Here is a 16,231-nt window from a genome sequence, read left to right as displayed (position 1 = left end):
TTGATGGGAAACAGAGACTTCTGCTTGAGAGGGAAACAGAAGGCATCCGAAAGGCCTCCCTCAGGCTCCGGCCTCCCGCACCTAAGGCGTCTGGAAGGGACCGAAGTCCAGCGTGCTCTGGATTAATGGCGTCCTGGATGGCACCAGTGAGCCTCGCCCTCCCGGCCCTGGCACCCAAGCTCGCTGGGCGTGAAGACAACACAGGGATTACTGCCACCTGCCAACAATGTGTGCATTCTCGGGGCTGCCCGGGGCCTCGCTCTCCTGCTCTAAACTTGCAGGCCAGGCTGCCGCCCAGGAGGCGATCCATCAAGCAGTGGCTGCTTGGAAGGATTTAACAATTTACTACACAAACAAAGCGGCTCTGATCTCGTTGGGGGGTGGGGGCAGGGTAAGAGTCACTGACTGCAGTGGCTGAGCAGCCAGTGGGGGCTGTCCCCAGGATGCTGACTTCCAAAGAGGACAGCTGGCCTGAGGAGGTCCCCAGGGCATGAGCCCCTCAGAATCCCAGACAGCAGCAAAAGGGGAAGATGGGATGAAGGAGTTTCCTCTTTAAGAAAAGCTACGGCCACAAGCTTCCAGCCAGGTCCGGGAGTCACCTGCGCTCCCTGTCCAGGGAGGCAGCCACTATACAGCCAACCACCAATGCACTTCTGTTTATCTCACACCACCTGGGTGCCACACGCTCTTAGGGAAAGCAGGGACACAGCTGTTAAGGGAGCAAAGCTCCTGTTTTTGAAGGGCTTACCTTGAACTTGACAGGGTGGGCTAGAAAATGAATACCTCAGCTAGCGACAAGTGCAATGAAAACAATGTTGTTACAGGTAACCAACATGGGGCCATTGTAGATAAGCCAAATTTAAAAATTCAGACAGTGCATGCTACGAAAACCCAGCATATAGATTTCCAATTTTTAGCTTTTTTTAAAAAAACATGTATTTACTTATTTGAAAAACGGAGACACAGAGACAAAGATCTCTCATCTGCTGGTTCATTTTGCAAATGCCTTTAACAGCAGGGGCTGGGCTGGGCTGGGCGGGGCTGAAAACTCAACCTGGGTCCCCCATGTGGAAGGCACGAACTGACCTCTGTGAGCCACCATCTGCTGCCTTGAGGGGTGTATGTTAGCAGGAAGCTGAAAACGGGGAGTGGCCTGGGATTCGAACCCAGGTACTCCACCGTGGGATAATGGGTGTCCCAAGGGGTGGGTGGCTTAATCACAGGGCCAAACTAACCGTACCTTTGAATTCCATTTTAATTCCATTAAGTACCCTCGAATGGAATGGTTCAGAGGTTTCTCTCTAGAGATGATGACTGAATGGGGAGAATGACCAGAGTAAACGAGCTCCTGGCACCGGCAGAAGGGCTGAGAGGATCCAGCCCAGTGTGTGTGTGGGGGGGGGGGAGGGGGGGGTAGAGGGGGAATGGTAGGGACACACAGGGAAGAGGGCTGTGGATTATACTGTCTGAGAGACTGGAGCCATAGGAATTTCTGGCTTCTCTTGAATAGGCTGCCAGGGTGAGAGCACACCAGACAGGGAGGCAGAGAGTGGTCATAAATCAAGAGTGGCAGAAGTGCAGACCAGGGCCTGAAGGCTGGATCTACTAAGGCCAGGCCATCAGGATGCATTGGTGGAACAGACATGTTGCATGGGAATAGCCAGGTGTGCCGACCACCCCCATGCAGGGGTACCAACATGCTACCTAAAGAGGGGGAGGTGTGGAGAGCTGCCTCACCTCTCCCCTGCAAGGTGTTTAGGCAAATGCGTGCAGAAGATTGATGCACCTGCTGGGAAAGCCACTCTGTGGTGAGCTGTGCTTCCTGTTCTGTGCAGGGGAGCAGCTGACACTCAGCAAGGCATGCACATTACGGGGACAGGGATTCAGAGCAGGGCTCCTGGTTCAAAATCAGGCTACCATCACGGAGCCACAGAAGGCTAGTGCCCCAACCTCTGTGTTTCACTCTCCTGGCCTGGAAAACGGGTAACAGGTTTCCTGCACCCTATGGATTTACTATGAGCACTAAGTGAGTTAACAGACGCCAAGATCACAGAACAGAGCATAATAAGCTCACTCTGTAGATCAATGGATGTGTGTGCAGTTCTAATGTTTGCCCCTGGGATATACTCAGATAGTAGTAACAGGAAGCTTATCTGCTCTGGATTCCCACCAAACACCAAGCTGAAAAGGACTCTGTGTGGCTACGGATTGGAAGAGCAAAGCAGCAAGGGCAGAGGATGGAAAAGGCCACAGGAAAGAGAAGCAGGAAGAGGCAGAGGAGAATGGGGAGTCAGCAAGACTGAAGAAACCGAATAGAACTTGTGAGTGGGCTCGGGTGCTCTTTCCCTGTGGGGAGAGCCCACCCTGTCCCACAGATGGGGACGGACATCTTCATCCTTGCTGCACACATGGACCACTGACCTCAGACCACGTGGGCAGTAGGGGCCTCCCTGGGTTGAGATTCTGGCAGAGGAGGGAGCTGAGAACTTCTCGGCACCATTGAGATGAGAGCCATACCTGGCCCAGACTTGACTCTCCTCATGCCCACCCAAACTTGCAATACTACTCGACCACCTGGTGGCCACTGAACTGAGTGCAGACGCACCCCTGGCTATAGCCAGCAGGCCAAGAACCGTCAGTCCTAGCAACCGTGCGGAGTCCAAGGCACAGGCAGCAGGGACAAGTCCGGAAGCCCCGGGGTCCTCAGTGGGGCAAGGTGCCTTGAGTCACACTCAGCAGCGACTCATCTGGGTCCTGTCCACACGCCTTCCCGTTTATGAGACGTGGGGAAACATGTGGACACTAACTATCAACTTTGGCAATGCTATTCCTTGCCTCGAGCAGCCACTCACCCTTCACTGGTGGACTGATTGCTGATTTGCTGAACTGGGCTAGAGGGGGCTGCAGTGCCCAGCAAGGCGGCACCTACCGTGAGTGGCTCTCCCTGGAGAGCCTGCAGGATGAAGTTGCTGACCACTCGCCCGTCGTTCATGTGCATGCGCGGCCCAAAGGTGTTGAAGATTCTGGCCACGCGCACTTCCACGCCCTCCTGGAAGAGAGGGGACAGGGAGTCAGGCGTGCTGCCCTCTGCAGGCTGAATCTGGCAAAGCAGGTTGGAAAGCAGTCTGCTTGTCCTCCAAGCTCAGGAGGGTTTGTGTGTTGGCTCTGTAAGGTCTGCATCAAGAACTGGTTTGGAGACTACACAGAGTTGCCCCAGGCCTCCCCACCCAAAGGCCACTTGCCAGGGACCACCACATGGCCTGAGTTCTGCAGAAGGCATGCTTGGCCGGATTGCAAAGGTGATCAGTTGAGTTACGTCAATGGCAAAGTCATCTGACATGATGCTGAAGCAGCTAAGAAAATGCCGTGGGCCCCGGGAAACAGCAAGCAGGCCATTGCACCAGTTAATAATTAGTCCCCTCAAGGTTCCTCCACGTTGTGATGGTCCCCTTAACCCCAGCTTCCAAGCAAACAAGTCCTTCCTGTAAACACCCAAACTCCCCATTGCTCCGTTTCACCTCATTGAAACTCCTTCATCATGAAATCCTGTTTTCACGAAACTGCACATTTTTAATGATTAACTGATCATGTCATCGTTGATAACAGATACTTGGAGTAACCAGACATCTGGGCCTCTGCTCCTGCCTCCACCGTGGCAGTAGACAGAGTGTCCCCAGCTTTCCCCACATTAAAATCGTTAATCTGAGTCTGCTTCCTTAACCTATACTTGTGATACATGTGATACCGTTCCTCTTTCCGGTTAACCTGATACCCTGCCGGGCTGGACGCAGCAGCCACCAGCATTAACATTCTGGCAGCCAATCGGTCAGACAAGGCAACAGCGGAAAGGTGTTAAAATGGATATTTTCGCCCAGTAAATAAATATCCACGATTTCAAATGAGATCACACTATGAATACTCATTTAAAAATTATTATTAAGGGCTGGTATTGTGGCATAGCTGGTAAAGCCCCTGGTTGGAATCCCGACTGCTCCACTTCCAATCTAGCTCCCTGCTAATGCTCCTGGAAAGCGGCAGAGGATGGCCCCAGTTCTTGGGCCCCTGCACTCACGTGGGAGACCTAGAAAAAGCTCTGGCTCCTGGCTTGGGCCTGACATAGCCCCGGCTGTTGTGGCCATTTGGGGAGTGAACCAGTAGATGGAAGATTCCTGTCTCTCCCTCTCTCTCTCTGTGGTTTTGACTTCTAAATAAAAATAAAAATTATTATTTATTTCTTTGAGGCAGAGATGCCGAGAGAGGCAAACAGAGAGACAGCTCCCGCCCACTGGTTTACTCCTCAAATGTCCGCCTACAATGGCTGGGACTGGGTTGAATTAAGAGCCAGCAATTCAGTCCAGGTACCTCAGACCTCTCTGCCCAGCCAGGCAGGTTGCAGAGACTCAATTAATTGAGCCATTACCGCTCAACTGAGCCAGGGTCTGCGTTAGCAGGAAGCTGGAGTTAGGAGCCAGAGCTGGGTAAAGAACCCAGCTGCTCTGATGCAGGACATGGGCATCTTAACCGGTTTGGAATCACCAGGGCAAATACTTGCTTCTACATAGCCCTTTATAATCTTCACAGAATGTATGTGCCAAGTTAGCACTCCAGACAGGTGTGTGTCCGCGAATCTGACACCTCTGCCCTTCCCGTTCACTCTATCCTCACTCCTCGTGTGTATTTTAAAAATGCTTCTATTGCCACAATAAATATGTACCACTGTAATCCAGGAGAGCAAGCACACTTCCATGTAATTGGGAAAGTGTGTTTATTAAAGCACCAACGCCTTCCTCAAATGATCGTTTATTTAAAGCTCAGAGACTGCTTGTCACGGGTGGAGAAGCTCCGGGTTTCTACTTCACACCTTGCCCTCGTGGACTTTCCCACGCCTGTGTGTCTAAGGTTCGGTGCACCACGAAGCAGAGGTGTGTTCTCTGGGTGCCCGAGGGCAGGCAGCGTGTGAGGTGAGGACCCACGGCTCTTGCTTCCTGCCATGACCATGTGCCCTCCAGTCTCCCTGTTTCCCGCTCAACCTGCTGGTGACAGTAAGAGCGGGAGAGCAACAGTCCGTACCTTCCAGGGGTTTTATGAGATGAAATCAGACTGTGCATGCTCCCAGTACAGGCCCAGTGACGAGACTGACAAATATTTGCTGCTGCTGTTATCGCCACCGGTGGAAGCTGTTCCAATCTGCCCCCTTGGACCAGCATGGGATGGAGATCCAAGGGAACCATAACCAAGGAGGCTTACTGGGCACAGAATTCCCCCTTCAGTGCAGCTAGAGGGGGTGAGTGGCAGATCTCCAGAAGTGCAGGTGACCTGCCCAGTGGCTGCAGCTACTCGGCCATCAGCTCTGCCCGTGGCAGCCTCACGGATTCCTCCAGGGTGTTAGACAGACAGGGGTAGGCTCCGTGTGTGTTGGGATGGGAGAGGGCTGGGGAGCACGGACCCAACACAGTTACCTTCTGGAGTGCAGAGACTTCACCTGCTGTGCTGATTCCCCCAGTAATGCACGGCCATTCGTCCACAAGAGCCGCTCGGGCCAAGGTATGACCCTCTGTTCTAAAGCCTGGAATAAATCCACCACTTTCTCTACCAGACTGACTGCGGTGGATGGTAGTTCCCCCATCCCCACCCAGTTTCATTTTCTGCGGTCTCAGTTACCCAGTCAATTGTGGCCCAACAATATTACATGGAACATTCTAGAAATAAAACCACTCTGAGTTTTGAATTGTGCAGCATTCTGGGTAGCATGATGCGATCTGGTGCCACTGTGCTCTGTCCCACTGGGATGCGGATTTCTCCCTTTTCCAGGGCATCCAGGCGGCTTATGAGACCCACCCCTTAGTCACTTGGTAGCTATCTGGTTATCAGATCAACTATGCGTCCACGTGGAAGTCACCCTTATTTTACCTAGTAATAGCCCCAAAGCGAGTGATGCTGGCAAATTAGATATGCCAAAGAGAAGCCAGAAAGTGCTTCCTTTAAGGGAAATAGATTCAAGTTCTCAATAAGGAAATAAAAAATATGCTGAGATTGCTAAGATCTATCATAAAAACGAATCTTTTATCTGTGAAATTGTGAAGAAGGGAAAAGGAATTTATGTCCGTTTTGCTGTCACTCCTCAAAAAGCAAAAGTTAAGGTCAGAGCATTTAGTAAGTGCTTAGTTCAAATGGAAAAGCCATTAAATCATAGAGCTGCATGTAGCACCTGCCATTGCAGGCATGTCCTGGGGGTCTTGGAATATCCCTGCCAATAAAGGGAGAATAATCCTGAAATAAAAAGAAAGAAGAGGGGGCAGAGAGGCTGTCCAACAGAACCTAACTCACAAGCCTCTACTGCATTTAACTGGTCGGATGGGGAAAGAATCAGAAGTCATGGAATAGAGATTTGTTCTAGGAGACTGGGAAACCCTAAGCCACTTCACAACAATGGACCCCACATGCCTGGCAGGCAGAAAGCTGGATGGACTGAGCGAGCTACCCTGTGACAAATGACCCTCCCATTCTTGGGGATGGCACCCTGGAACTGTCCTCATTAGGAGCTGGGGGAGGGAGGGAATAAAATTATATTCTCAGACTTGAACCTATGAAATACAATGAAATCTGTTCTCTTTGTAATATCAAATCAACATAAAAAAGTATCAGATGGTCAAAAAATAAGTAAGTAACAATAAAAACACCAAAGAGAGAAGGAGGGAGGGAGGGAGGGAGGGAGGGGTGGGCTCCGTGGAGAGTGACTGGCCAGGGCCCAAGCAGGCCTGCTGGTTCTGATGTCTCCGCTTGAGCCTGCAATAGTGATGTAGTCCAGGCCCCCCTGGGGAGCAGTCGTCGCAGCCCAGACAACAGTGGCTCTTTCCTCAGAACTTAGCCCTCGAGCCCGATGCCCACCAAGACTAGCTATTAGCTCAGAAATACACGGGCCAGTGTTACAGTCTAATGGGTAGTGATGCCAGCATTCCAGATTCATATCCCAGCTGCTCCACTTGTGATCTAGCTTCCTGCTAATGTGCCTGGGGAAAGCAGCAGAAGATGGCCCAAGTGCTTGGGCCCCTGCACCCATGTGGGAGACCTGGATGAAGCTCCTGCTGCTGGCTTCAGCCTGGCCCAGCCCTGGCCATTGAGGCCATCTGGGGAGTAAACTAGTGGATAGAAGAGCTCTCTCCCTCGCTGTCTCTCCGTCCCTCTCTCTCTGTAACTCTGATATTCAAATCAATCAATCAATCTTTAAAAAGAAAGACAAACCCATTCTCCTATCAGAGGCTGAGCTCTGTGTGCTGATCTGCGCTTTCTGGGCAGTCTGCGTAAACCTTTTACCCTAACACGGAGGCGACTGTGGGCCACCTGACAATCCGCGGGTGGACAGTGAGCAGGTGTGCCATGTCTGCTGATGGTGGCCACTCAGGTGGCGCCCATGCATACCCTGGATGGGGATGGAGGTGTAATACTGCACATCTCAGTCCTGGGGAGAGGGGCACTGTCCAACCCAAAGGATGGAAGAGCTAGGCTGAAAACCCAGGAAGCACCCAGCAGGCCATGATGTTCCATTTAAGGGAAAACCCACTTCTGAAAGACCAATCAGCAGACTCTTCCAGTCTACAGAACCAAACACTTCCCAGCTCCTGAACTCATGCAAAGCCTCCTAATCTGCACAACTGAACATTTCCCTAGCTCCTGAAATGCAGCCAGCCTCCATGTGTTTGACCCACGTCCTGCTGACCACCACGCTGGTGAGTCTCTCTCCGTGACAGTACCACACAGGGCCTCTTGCAGACACAAGGCCGTTGTCCCCAAACCCAGTATCTGACTCACTCGCAGTCACGGCTGGGTTTTACTCTTGTAGAGAACCCTGAGCCCTTTATGACTTCAAGCATCGAGAAGGGCAAGTAGAACTGCAAATCTGACCCGGTTCTGGGCATCTCACACATCCGTGCCTGCTGCACAGAGCCCTGATGCCCCTGGACCTGAAGCTGTACTGTCTGCTCTCGCTCAGCCATGCTTCCTTACGTGCAAAGGCCCTGGGGTCAGCTGGGCAGGGGAAGAGGCACGTCTCACTGGAAGCCAGCTGTGGGCCCGTTTACAGGCCAGGAACTGGAAGCAAGCCTTGGCGCTACCCTTCCACCTGTAGGATGGGCAACCCACACCCACCCTGAAGGGGACTGCGGGAGGAGCCAAGCTGGTACAGACGGAGCCCCGACAGAGGCCAAGCACATGCAGACAGCCCAGCCTCCCGCTCCTTCTCTGCAACACACACTACAGGCAGGTGGGGCATCTTCGGATAAGATGCCACCTCCAGACATCAGGGCATCCAGACAGGCACAACAGGGCACCCTGCAGGGCCCACAAGTGACACCTATGTTGAGGTGAAGAGAGATGAGAAGTAGAAGCAGCAGAGTCCCAGGGCCAGGAAACAACAGTCACGCTGGGGGGTGAGCCCCAGAGTACCTTCTCCCTGGCCAGGCTGCACCCAGATGGCAAACCCAACAAGAGTGGCAGGTGCTCGATGGATCCTCACTGGTGGCTAACGTGAAACTGAGTCAAAGAACCACGCTGACGTCTCCAATGTTTCACCTCCTTCACATCTCGACAGGGTGGTCTCGGAGTTAATTTCCCCCTGGTGTGTGTCTCCAGATGGCCTTTCGGGCTAGTAGCTTTACTTCTTGCTATCTGGTTTTCTTGTGCCTGGCAGAATGTCCTGGCACAGCAGAAGCAAACACGTCAGCTATGTGTGTTTGCCCACACAGGAGGAGAAGAAAGGTGCTGTTTTCCTCCCTCTGTGGCAGGGTCCCAGATAGGAGTGGGAGGGATGCATGGGTACTATCTTAGACCACAGGCTCTCGCCATAAGGGATCACGCTATTTACAACACAGGGAACAGTGGTTGGGAGACTGGGCGCTCACATGGGCCTTTCAGAACTCAGGTTGCCGCAGCAACCTCGGTCAAGCCCACTGTTCTTGGCCACATTGTCCCATTTCCCATCAGGAGCCAACCTCCACTGCCTGTCTCACAGCCACCAAAACCCAACAGGGCACCCCAGGGCCAGGAGCACGGTCACCCTCTGACCTAATGTTACACAGTGAGACAGGCAAGGGGCTGTGAGGATGGGTGGCTGCATCACACCTGCTCAGAAATCCCCACGTGCTGCCGGGGGCCTTTCTCAAGGCTGACTTCCGAATGACCTATGTCAGCAGTGCTCACCAGGGCAGGTGCACTGAGCAGAGTGATGAGCCCTAAGTCCAGATTACTGAGTGCTACCCACAGGCCAGGACCCCAAGGTCCACAGTCCTTCCCAGAAAGCGCCAAGCCTGTCTTCTAATGGTGATTCTCAAGCCTCGGCTTGTGATGGAGAGTCACCCAGGTGTTGTTCCCACGTACAGAGTCCACAGTGCCCCAGCAGGAAGTGCATTCTGAGCAGGCCACCAACGCGACCTTTGCATCCATTTACGATCACCTGTCCGGGCCTTCCAGGGTGAGGCGCATTCACAGGCAGCATCACGCCACAGGAGTGACCCGCAGCTCCTGCACAGGACGGCCCTTGCAGTGAGGACGCCTGCCCAGCAGCTCCGGGCAGAGACATTAGCTGTGGGCACTGGGGGACAGCTGTCTGAACACGGCTGCTGTGGGGTTTGTTAATTCAGTTTTCAGGGCAATGCCACCTATGCAACTGAACTTCTGGGACCCACATGAACAGAAATATAAATACTCCAGAGTTAACCTGGGTGCCGCCTTGCCAAGTTCCTGAGCACGCAGCTTATAGTGTGGATCCTGTGTGTGTGTGTGTGTGTGTGTGTGTGTGTGTGTGTGTACATGTGCATGCACACACCATGTGAACCTGGTTTGTGTGTCCAGGTGCCTGGGACAGCACCTGGTATGGTCAGCGCTCAGGAAGTGCCACCTCTATTATTCCTGAACATGATCATTATCACGAGCACACACTCAAGGGAACACGGACACCAATATGCCATCTGGTCACCAGCTTTGCCTACGAGAGAACTCACTGAGTAAGAACTACAACCGTCAGACTGCAGAAGAAAACAGTTGAGGGTCCAATCTCCCCTCGCACTTATCACTCAATATAACATGGGGACGTGCCTCTCACACTCTACTCAGCTCTCCTAGGTACCAAGGCACACAGAGGGCTCCTGTGTGCCAGGGAGAGCACTTTCAATTCTTGAGTCAAGATATTCTGGGCTCAAAAATGAAAAAGGTATGTTCTTTCTAAAACTGATGGACAATTCTTAGACTATGTAGATAACAATATAAGCCAACTGCACAGAAGAGCTCAGAAAGCCGTTAGTTCTGCTTCTGGCTAATACATAAAGTAGGAAACTTCAAAATCTACAATGGCACAGGTTATTCTATGCATCTTTAATGTTGAGAAACAGAGTCCCTGACAGTCCTGCTCTCCCATGCCCAGGAAAGGGGCAGCAAGTGCCTGCTTGCTCCTGTGCTGTGCTGTCATCCTAAGTGCCCTGGCGCTGGAGGGCGAGGCAACCTGTGTGGAGACATCAGGAGACATCAGGACCAGGGGACCTGGCCCTCGGCACGGGCTCGTACTGCTGGCTCTCTCGGGGCCTCAGACATGCTTGAGATGACGCTCTGAGCACCAAGTGCCCCACACACTGCTGCCTCTCACAATGCAGACCGGGCCCTGGGCCTGAGCGTGCTGCTCCCAGGGACAGACACTGCCATCTGTCACGAGCCTGTCCTGGAGCACTCTGAGGCCAATGTACTTACCTGTGTGGACTGCTCTACTAAAGGGCATTTCCATGAGGATCTGACGGTGTGGACCCAAACACAGGACACGCTCCCTGACAAACTGGGCTGTCCCAGCACCTACCCGAGGAGCAATGAAGCACGACTTTGATCCCTCCCGGTGACCCGCACGCCTACGCCACACCTGGGACGTGGTGCTGTACCTGCTTCATGTAGGCATAGCACATGGTCTCTGCCACGCGCTTGCCTTCGTCGTAGCAGGCACGGGGTCCGATGGGATTCACATGGCCCCAGTATTCCTCACTTTGAGGGTGGACTTCGGGATCTAAGGGTGAGAAAGAGAGAGACTGTGTTTATCTTTCCTTCCTTACAGCTCATACGTGGTAGGAACCAGGTATATTTATGACACAAAAGTCTCTGGAAGGAGCCAGGTCCAAACTGGCCAACAGAGAGACGTAACCAAGAGCGCAGCTCAGGGCTCTGTGGCCCAATCTCTATCAGGTTCCGGTGTGACTTTATCATCTTACTCCTGATATTAGGTCAGGACAGTGTTTTACAGGGGAAACAGAAATAAAGGATCAACAGCTCTCAACTTGAACTCTCACCCATCTTCTATAAACTGCTGGTTTTTAGGCTGTTACACGAACTACAGCTAAATACAATCTGTGAAGAGATAGGCGGTTTAATTTTATATTGATAAAATCTACAATTAAGTGTAAAACACACGTCTACCAGGAAGACAGTGGCTTTCACAGGTGGTATAACTAGAACATGTCTGAGATCCACACAAGACAACCCAGAGCCCTGTGGGGGCTGGGCAGGGGACGGGGGGCCCAGTGGCAGCAATTCCTCATCTTTCTAGGATGTCCATCAATCACATTTGAAGATACACAGGGGACAGGCTATTTAAAGAAAGCAAGTAACACATTCTTCTCTAAGACAAGTGTATTTCTGGAATGTGAATTAAAACCTAATTTATCTAGTACTGCACGAATTTTATACATATCGCAGGTTCAACCATGGTATAAGATGTATAAATCTTTGCCAAGGAACCTGGACAAGACCCAGACACCAGTGTTATCCATTCACATCTTGCTGATCCTGCACCTGCAGTCTGACTCTGGGCTCCTTGAGACCACGGGGCCAGAGCAGACACAGAGAGATAAATGCACGTGGACGCTGGCCCACGTGTCCAGGTCAGCTGACCCCTTCAGGACCCAACACTGCCTGTGCAGCACTGAGGCAGCACAGGGCACAGGAAGGTTGCTCCCTGTGCACGAGGTTTAAAGTCCCCTCAAGAGGGGCCCACTTTTCACTGCATCACGAGAGGAAAGCCCCAAGGCAAAGGCCCCCTGAGAAAAGGAAACCAGAGTGCGATTCACAGTGATGTCCCAGTGACCCAAACCAGAGCTCTTCCTGGGGATTCGCCATCGGGCCTGGGCAAACCTGACCCCAAAAGAGACGGCCACAAACTGGCGGCAAAGGAGGAGGAGGAGGAGGAGGAGAGGGCTGGACATTCATCTGCCCTCAACTGGCACCAGCCGGGCTGAAGTGCGGGGGTGTCCAACTTCAAAAACAGTTCCCTCCTCAAATCACTTTGTCACAAAAGTAAAGATCTGCTGCCAAAAATTCTTTCAAATTATCTCCCCTTTCAGCACTTTGTGATGCTAACCATAAAACCCAAGTTTACACTGGTTACCAAACATTGGGGGGAGCAACCGCTGAGTTCCACAATTAGACCCTATAGTTACTGAAGAACCCAGAGTGCACCCGTTCTTATCAAACATGCAGATCATGAATATGGGGGGACAGGCAGGCGGGCTGTGGCAAACACGTCACTGTGCCCCTCTGGACGGAGACACTTCTGCCCTTTACCTGCCTGGCACTTCAAAGAAGTGTGGGATGCGCTATCTTTTCCCAGGGGTTACGGAGAATACGAGGAGACCTCAGACGTCTGGAGGAGCAGCCATCTGGCTGCTCGGGACACCTGCACACCTGCACCTGAGTACCTAGGTTCAAGCCCCAGCTGTGCTTCGGAGTCCACCTTCCTGCTAATGCACACGCTAGGAAGCAGCAGGTGACAGTTCAACTGGTCAGGTCCCTGCCGTCCACAGGGTAGACCTGGATGGAATTCCAGAGTCTTGGCTTTGGCCTGACCCTGTCACCACTGCTGTCGGCATTTGGGGAGTGAACCAGTGTACAGAATCTCTGCCTTTTAAATCAGTGGAAAAATTTTTTTTAAATCTTGAAGTTCGTGGAAAGTGAAATTAAAAGTTCATTTTGGTGCCATGTATTTCGAAACACATGCTTAGTTTCTTCATAATGTGCATCTTCCTTGAACTCTGTGAAGATCCCCCAGATAACTGACCGCATTTAGGAGAATTTCTCAGTTGGTACATTTTTTCATTTGACTACTTCTTAAAAAAAGTCTCTTCTGATTTTACCTTTACTTCCTGATTTCTCTTTTTCACAACAATAATGTGAAATAGAAATTATGTTGCACCAGGACCTGGGTTCCATTGCATCAAGCTGTTCTCCACAAGCCTGCCCCAGCAGGTCTGAGACCAAATGGAACTCAAACTGTGGTGAGAAGACAGCCCTTGGGGCCAGCGTTGTGATGCAGTGGGTTAAGCTACTGCCTGGGACGCTGGCGTCCTATAGAGCACTAGTGTGAGTCCTGGATGCTCTGCTTTTGATCCAGCTCCCTGCTAATGCATCTGAGAAACCAGAAGATGGCCCCAGTACTTGTGAGATCCAGATGGAGTTCCAGGTCCCTGGCTTTGGCCTGGTTCAGCCTTGGCTGTTGCAGCCATTTGGGGAGTGAACCTGTGGATTGAAGATTTCACTCTTTCCTGTGCCATTCTGTCTTCAAATCAATCAATCAATCAGAGAGAGAGAGAAGAGAGGAAGGGAGGGAGGGAGGGAGGGAGGGAGGGAGGGAGGAGACAGTCTTCCTCCTGGCTTCCTGGCTCCTTACACTCACTCCCAGGCACTAGGTAGGCCAGGAGGGACAACGAAGGCTGCAGTTCGGTACAACAGGCTTCTGGCTTGCTGGTGCTTCCTACGTAAGGTTCTTCCAGGAACTGTTTTACAACAGCCCAGCATGCGTCTCGTCACCCAGCAGGCCTGAACAGCCAAGCTGCAAGCTCGTGACAGGTGAGGCACATGGTACGCACGGCTCCCACTGAGGAACAGCATATCCCAGCTATGCAGGTCAAAAAATCCCCACTGCTGTGACCTCGGGGTACTTTCTGTGCCTCCACTACTGGCCAGGTGGAAAGATACTGTCCTTCTGAGTATGTGGTAAAACAGAGCCGTCCTCCCACCCAGAGGAACACGGTGACCACAAAAGCCAAGATGGGAATCTTCTGCTGTGCTCAGGGAGAGCACCAGAAGCCTGGGCCTGCAAAGAAACGGGGTCTGCACTCCATTCCCATGACAGGATGGGGCCAGGAGTGACACCCCCACCCCCCAGGAGCCCCACTCACTCACCTCCATACACCTCTGACGTGGAGGCCAGGAGCAGACGGGCACCGACTCGCTTTGCCAGCCCTAAAAGAAGCAAAGATAGGATCAAAAAATTTGTCAGCTTACAGGGACAGGTACTTTTTTGGTATCCAATTATCTATCAAATTATTCAGTTTTATCACATCTGGGTTTGCAACCGAAATCAAGTGTTTGGTGTAGGTTAAGGTGCTTCAGGGGATGCCAGTGTTTCATGCCACAGTGCCTGGGTTTGCGTACTGGTTCTATTTTTTTTTTTTTTTTACAGGCAGAGTGGACAGTGAGAGAGACAGACAGAAAGGTCTTCCTTTTGCCGTTGGTTCACCCTCCAATGGCCGCCGCGGGTGGCGCGCTGTGGCCGGCGCACCGCGCTAATCCGATGGCAGGAGCCAAGTACTTCTCCTGGTCCCCCATGGGGTGCAGGGCCCAAGCACTTGGGCCATCCTCCACTGCACTTCCTGGCCACAGCAGAGAGCTGGCCTGGAAGAGGGGCAACTGGGACAGAATCCGGCGCCCCGACCGGGACTAGAACCCAGTGTGCCGGCGCCGCTAGGCGGAGGATTAGCCTAGTGAGCCGCGGCGCCGGCCTGCATACTGGTTCTACTTCCAATTCCGGCTTCCTGCTAGTTCACACCCTGCGAGGTAGCAGGTGTTGGCTCAAGTAGTGGAGTCCCTGCTACGCACACAGGGGGAGGCCTGATCAAGTTCCAGACTCCTGACTGTGGCTCCAGCTGTTGCAGGTATGCAGGGAGTGAACTAGCAGACAGGAGCTCTCTCGCCTATTTCTCCATCGCTCAAATAAGATAAAAAATAAAAATAAAATAAGAAGAAACAACTTTAAAAAGCTATTAAATAAAAATCACAGATGGATCCTTAGTGCAGCAATGAGCTGGGTAGTTACAGCTGGAAAGCTCAAGTGCAGAGTCCAGTGCATTGATAAGATGTGACCAGAGGAGACTGAGACTCCCCTGCCCCAACCGCCACACTGTATTTCAACAGATAACCTCCCCCTGGTAGGCAGCAGGCAAGGCCCTTCCCACCTAACCTCCAAGAGGGGCTGCCCAGAATCTTCCAGCTGTGTCTGTGCTACCCACATCTGGGCCACTCCACAGCCCTCCTCCACCTCCTCTGAGGCCCAGCTCACATGCATCACTCCAAAGCCACTCACCCTAGGCCTGAGTCCTGCTCTGAGCCCACTCCTGCACTTAACTGACCAATCATGCACAGAAGGGACTAGAATATTGCTACCTACAGGTAGCAGGGAACTCTTTCCCAGGGTCCCACCAGCATCAGCAGCTCCGAGAAGGGATGACCTTCATGTGGCCCTATGCTCCCCAAGCACTGAGCACTGTTACACTGCAGGGGTGGCTGAGCGGGGTACCCCTTCTATCTGGCACTGCACATGGGCAGGGATCCCACCACAGCCCAGGAGGCATGGCCAGCAGAGAGAGAGAGAGAGATGAGGCAGGCAGTGTGCACATGCCCTGTGGACAGTGCTGGGGAGGCTGGGGTGGGACTGAAGGGTCCCAGAGTGAGGGGCTCACCAGGAGTGAGTGAGCTTCTATGGGAGGAAGTAGACAACCCCAAAGTGTACCCCAACAATGAGATGACACAATGATAATGTACTGTATAATTTTTTTTATTTTGACATGTAGAGTTATACACAGTGAGAGAGAAAGAGACAGACTTTCAAATATTCCAAAGAGAAGTTGTTAAGATGCTTCCTATAAGCAAAAAGGTGCAAGTTTTCCACTTAATAAGGAAAAAAAAAAACCCAAAAATTATATGTTGAGATCTATGATAAGAATGAATCTTTTACCTATGAAATTATGAAGAAAAACAAAATCCACGCTAGTTTCACTTTTACACCTCAAACTGTAAAGTCAGAGCCACAGTGTGTGGAGGATGATTAGTTAAGAGGGGAAAGACGTCAGATTATAGGGCTACCATCCATGGCTTTAGACAGCCATGGCAGCAGCCCCCTAGACAAGGGGGGACTACCTATGCCCGAAAT

General features: G+C 52.1%; 1 protein-coding gene across 4 annotated transcripts in view; it reads right to left on the bottom strand.

The window, feature by feature from the left end:
- Window positions 1-16,231, bottom strand: part of UXS1 (UDP-glucuronate decarboxylase 1) — a 100,994-nt gene that overhangs the window by 17,619 nt on the left and 67,144 nt on the right. For all 4 annotated transcript variants that reach the window (XM_051834846.2, XM_051834855.2, XM_070068699.1 and 1 more), the window contains 3 exons: window positions 14,206-14,265; window positions 10,917-11,038; window positions 2,930-3,049 (listed from right to left, as the gene is read on the bottom strand). In XM_051834846.2, coding sequence (XP_051690806.1) covers window positions 2,930-3,049; window positions 10,917-11,038; window positions 14,206-14,265 — 302 coding nt within the window. The remainder of the gene's footprint in view (window positions 1-2,929; window positions 3,050-10,916; window positions 11,039-14,205; window positions 14,266-16,231) is intronic.

This window comes from Oryctolagus cuniculus, chromosome 2, assembly GCF_964237555.1.
Source record: "Oryctolagus cuniculus chromosome 2, mOryCun1.1, whole genome shotgun sequence".
Classification (NCBI taxonomy): Eukaryota; Metazoa; Chordata; class Mammalia; order Lagomorpha; family Leporidae; genus Oryctolagus; species Oryctolagus cuniculus.
Note: the sequence above shows the minus strand (reverse complement) of the source record. Positions and strands in the feature narration are given on the sequence as shown.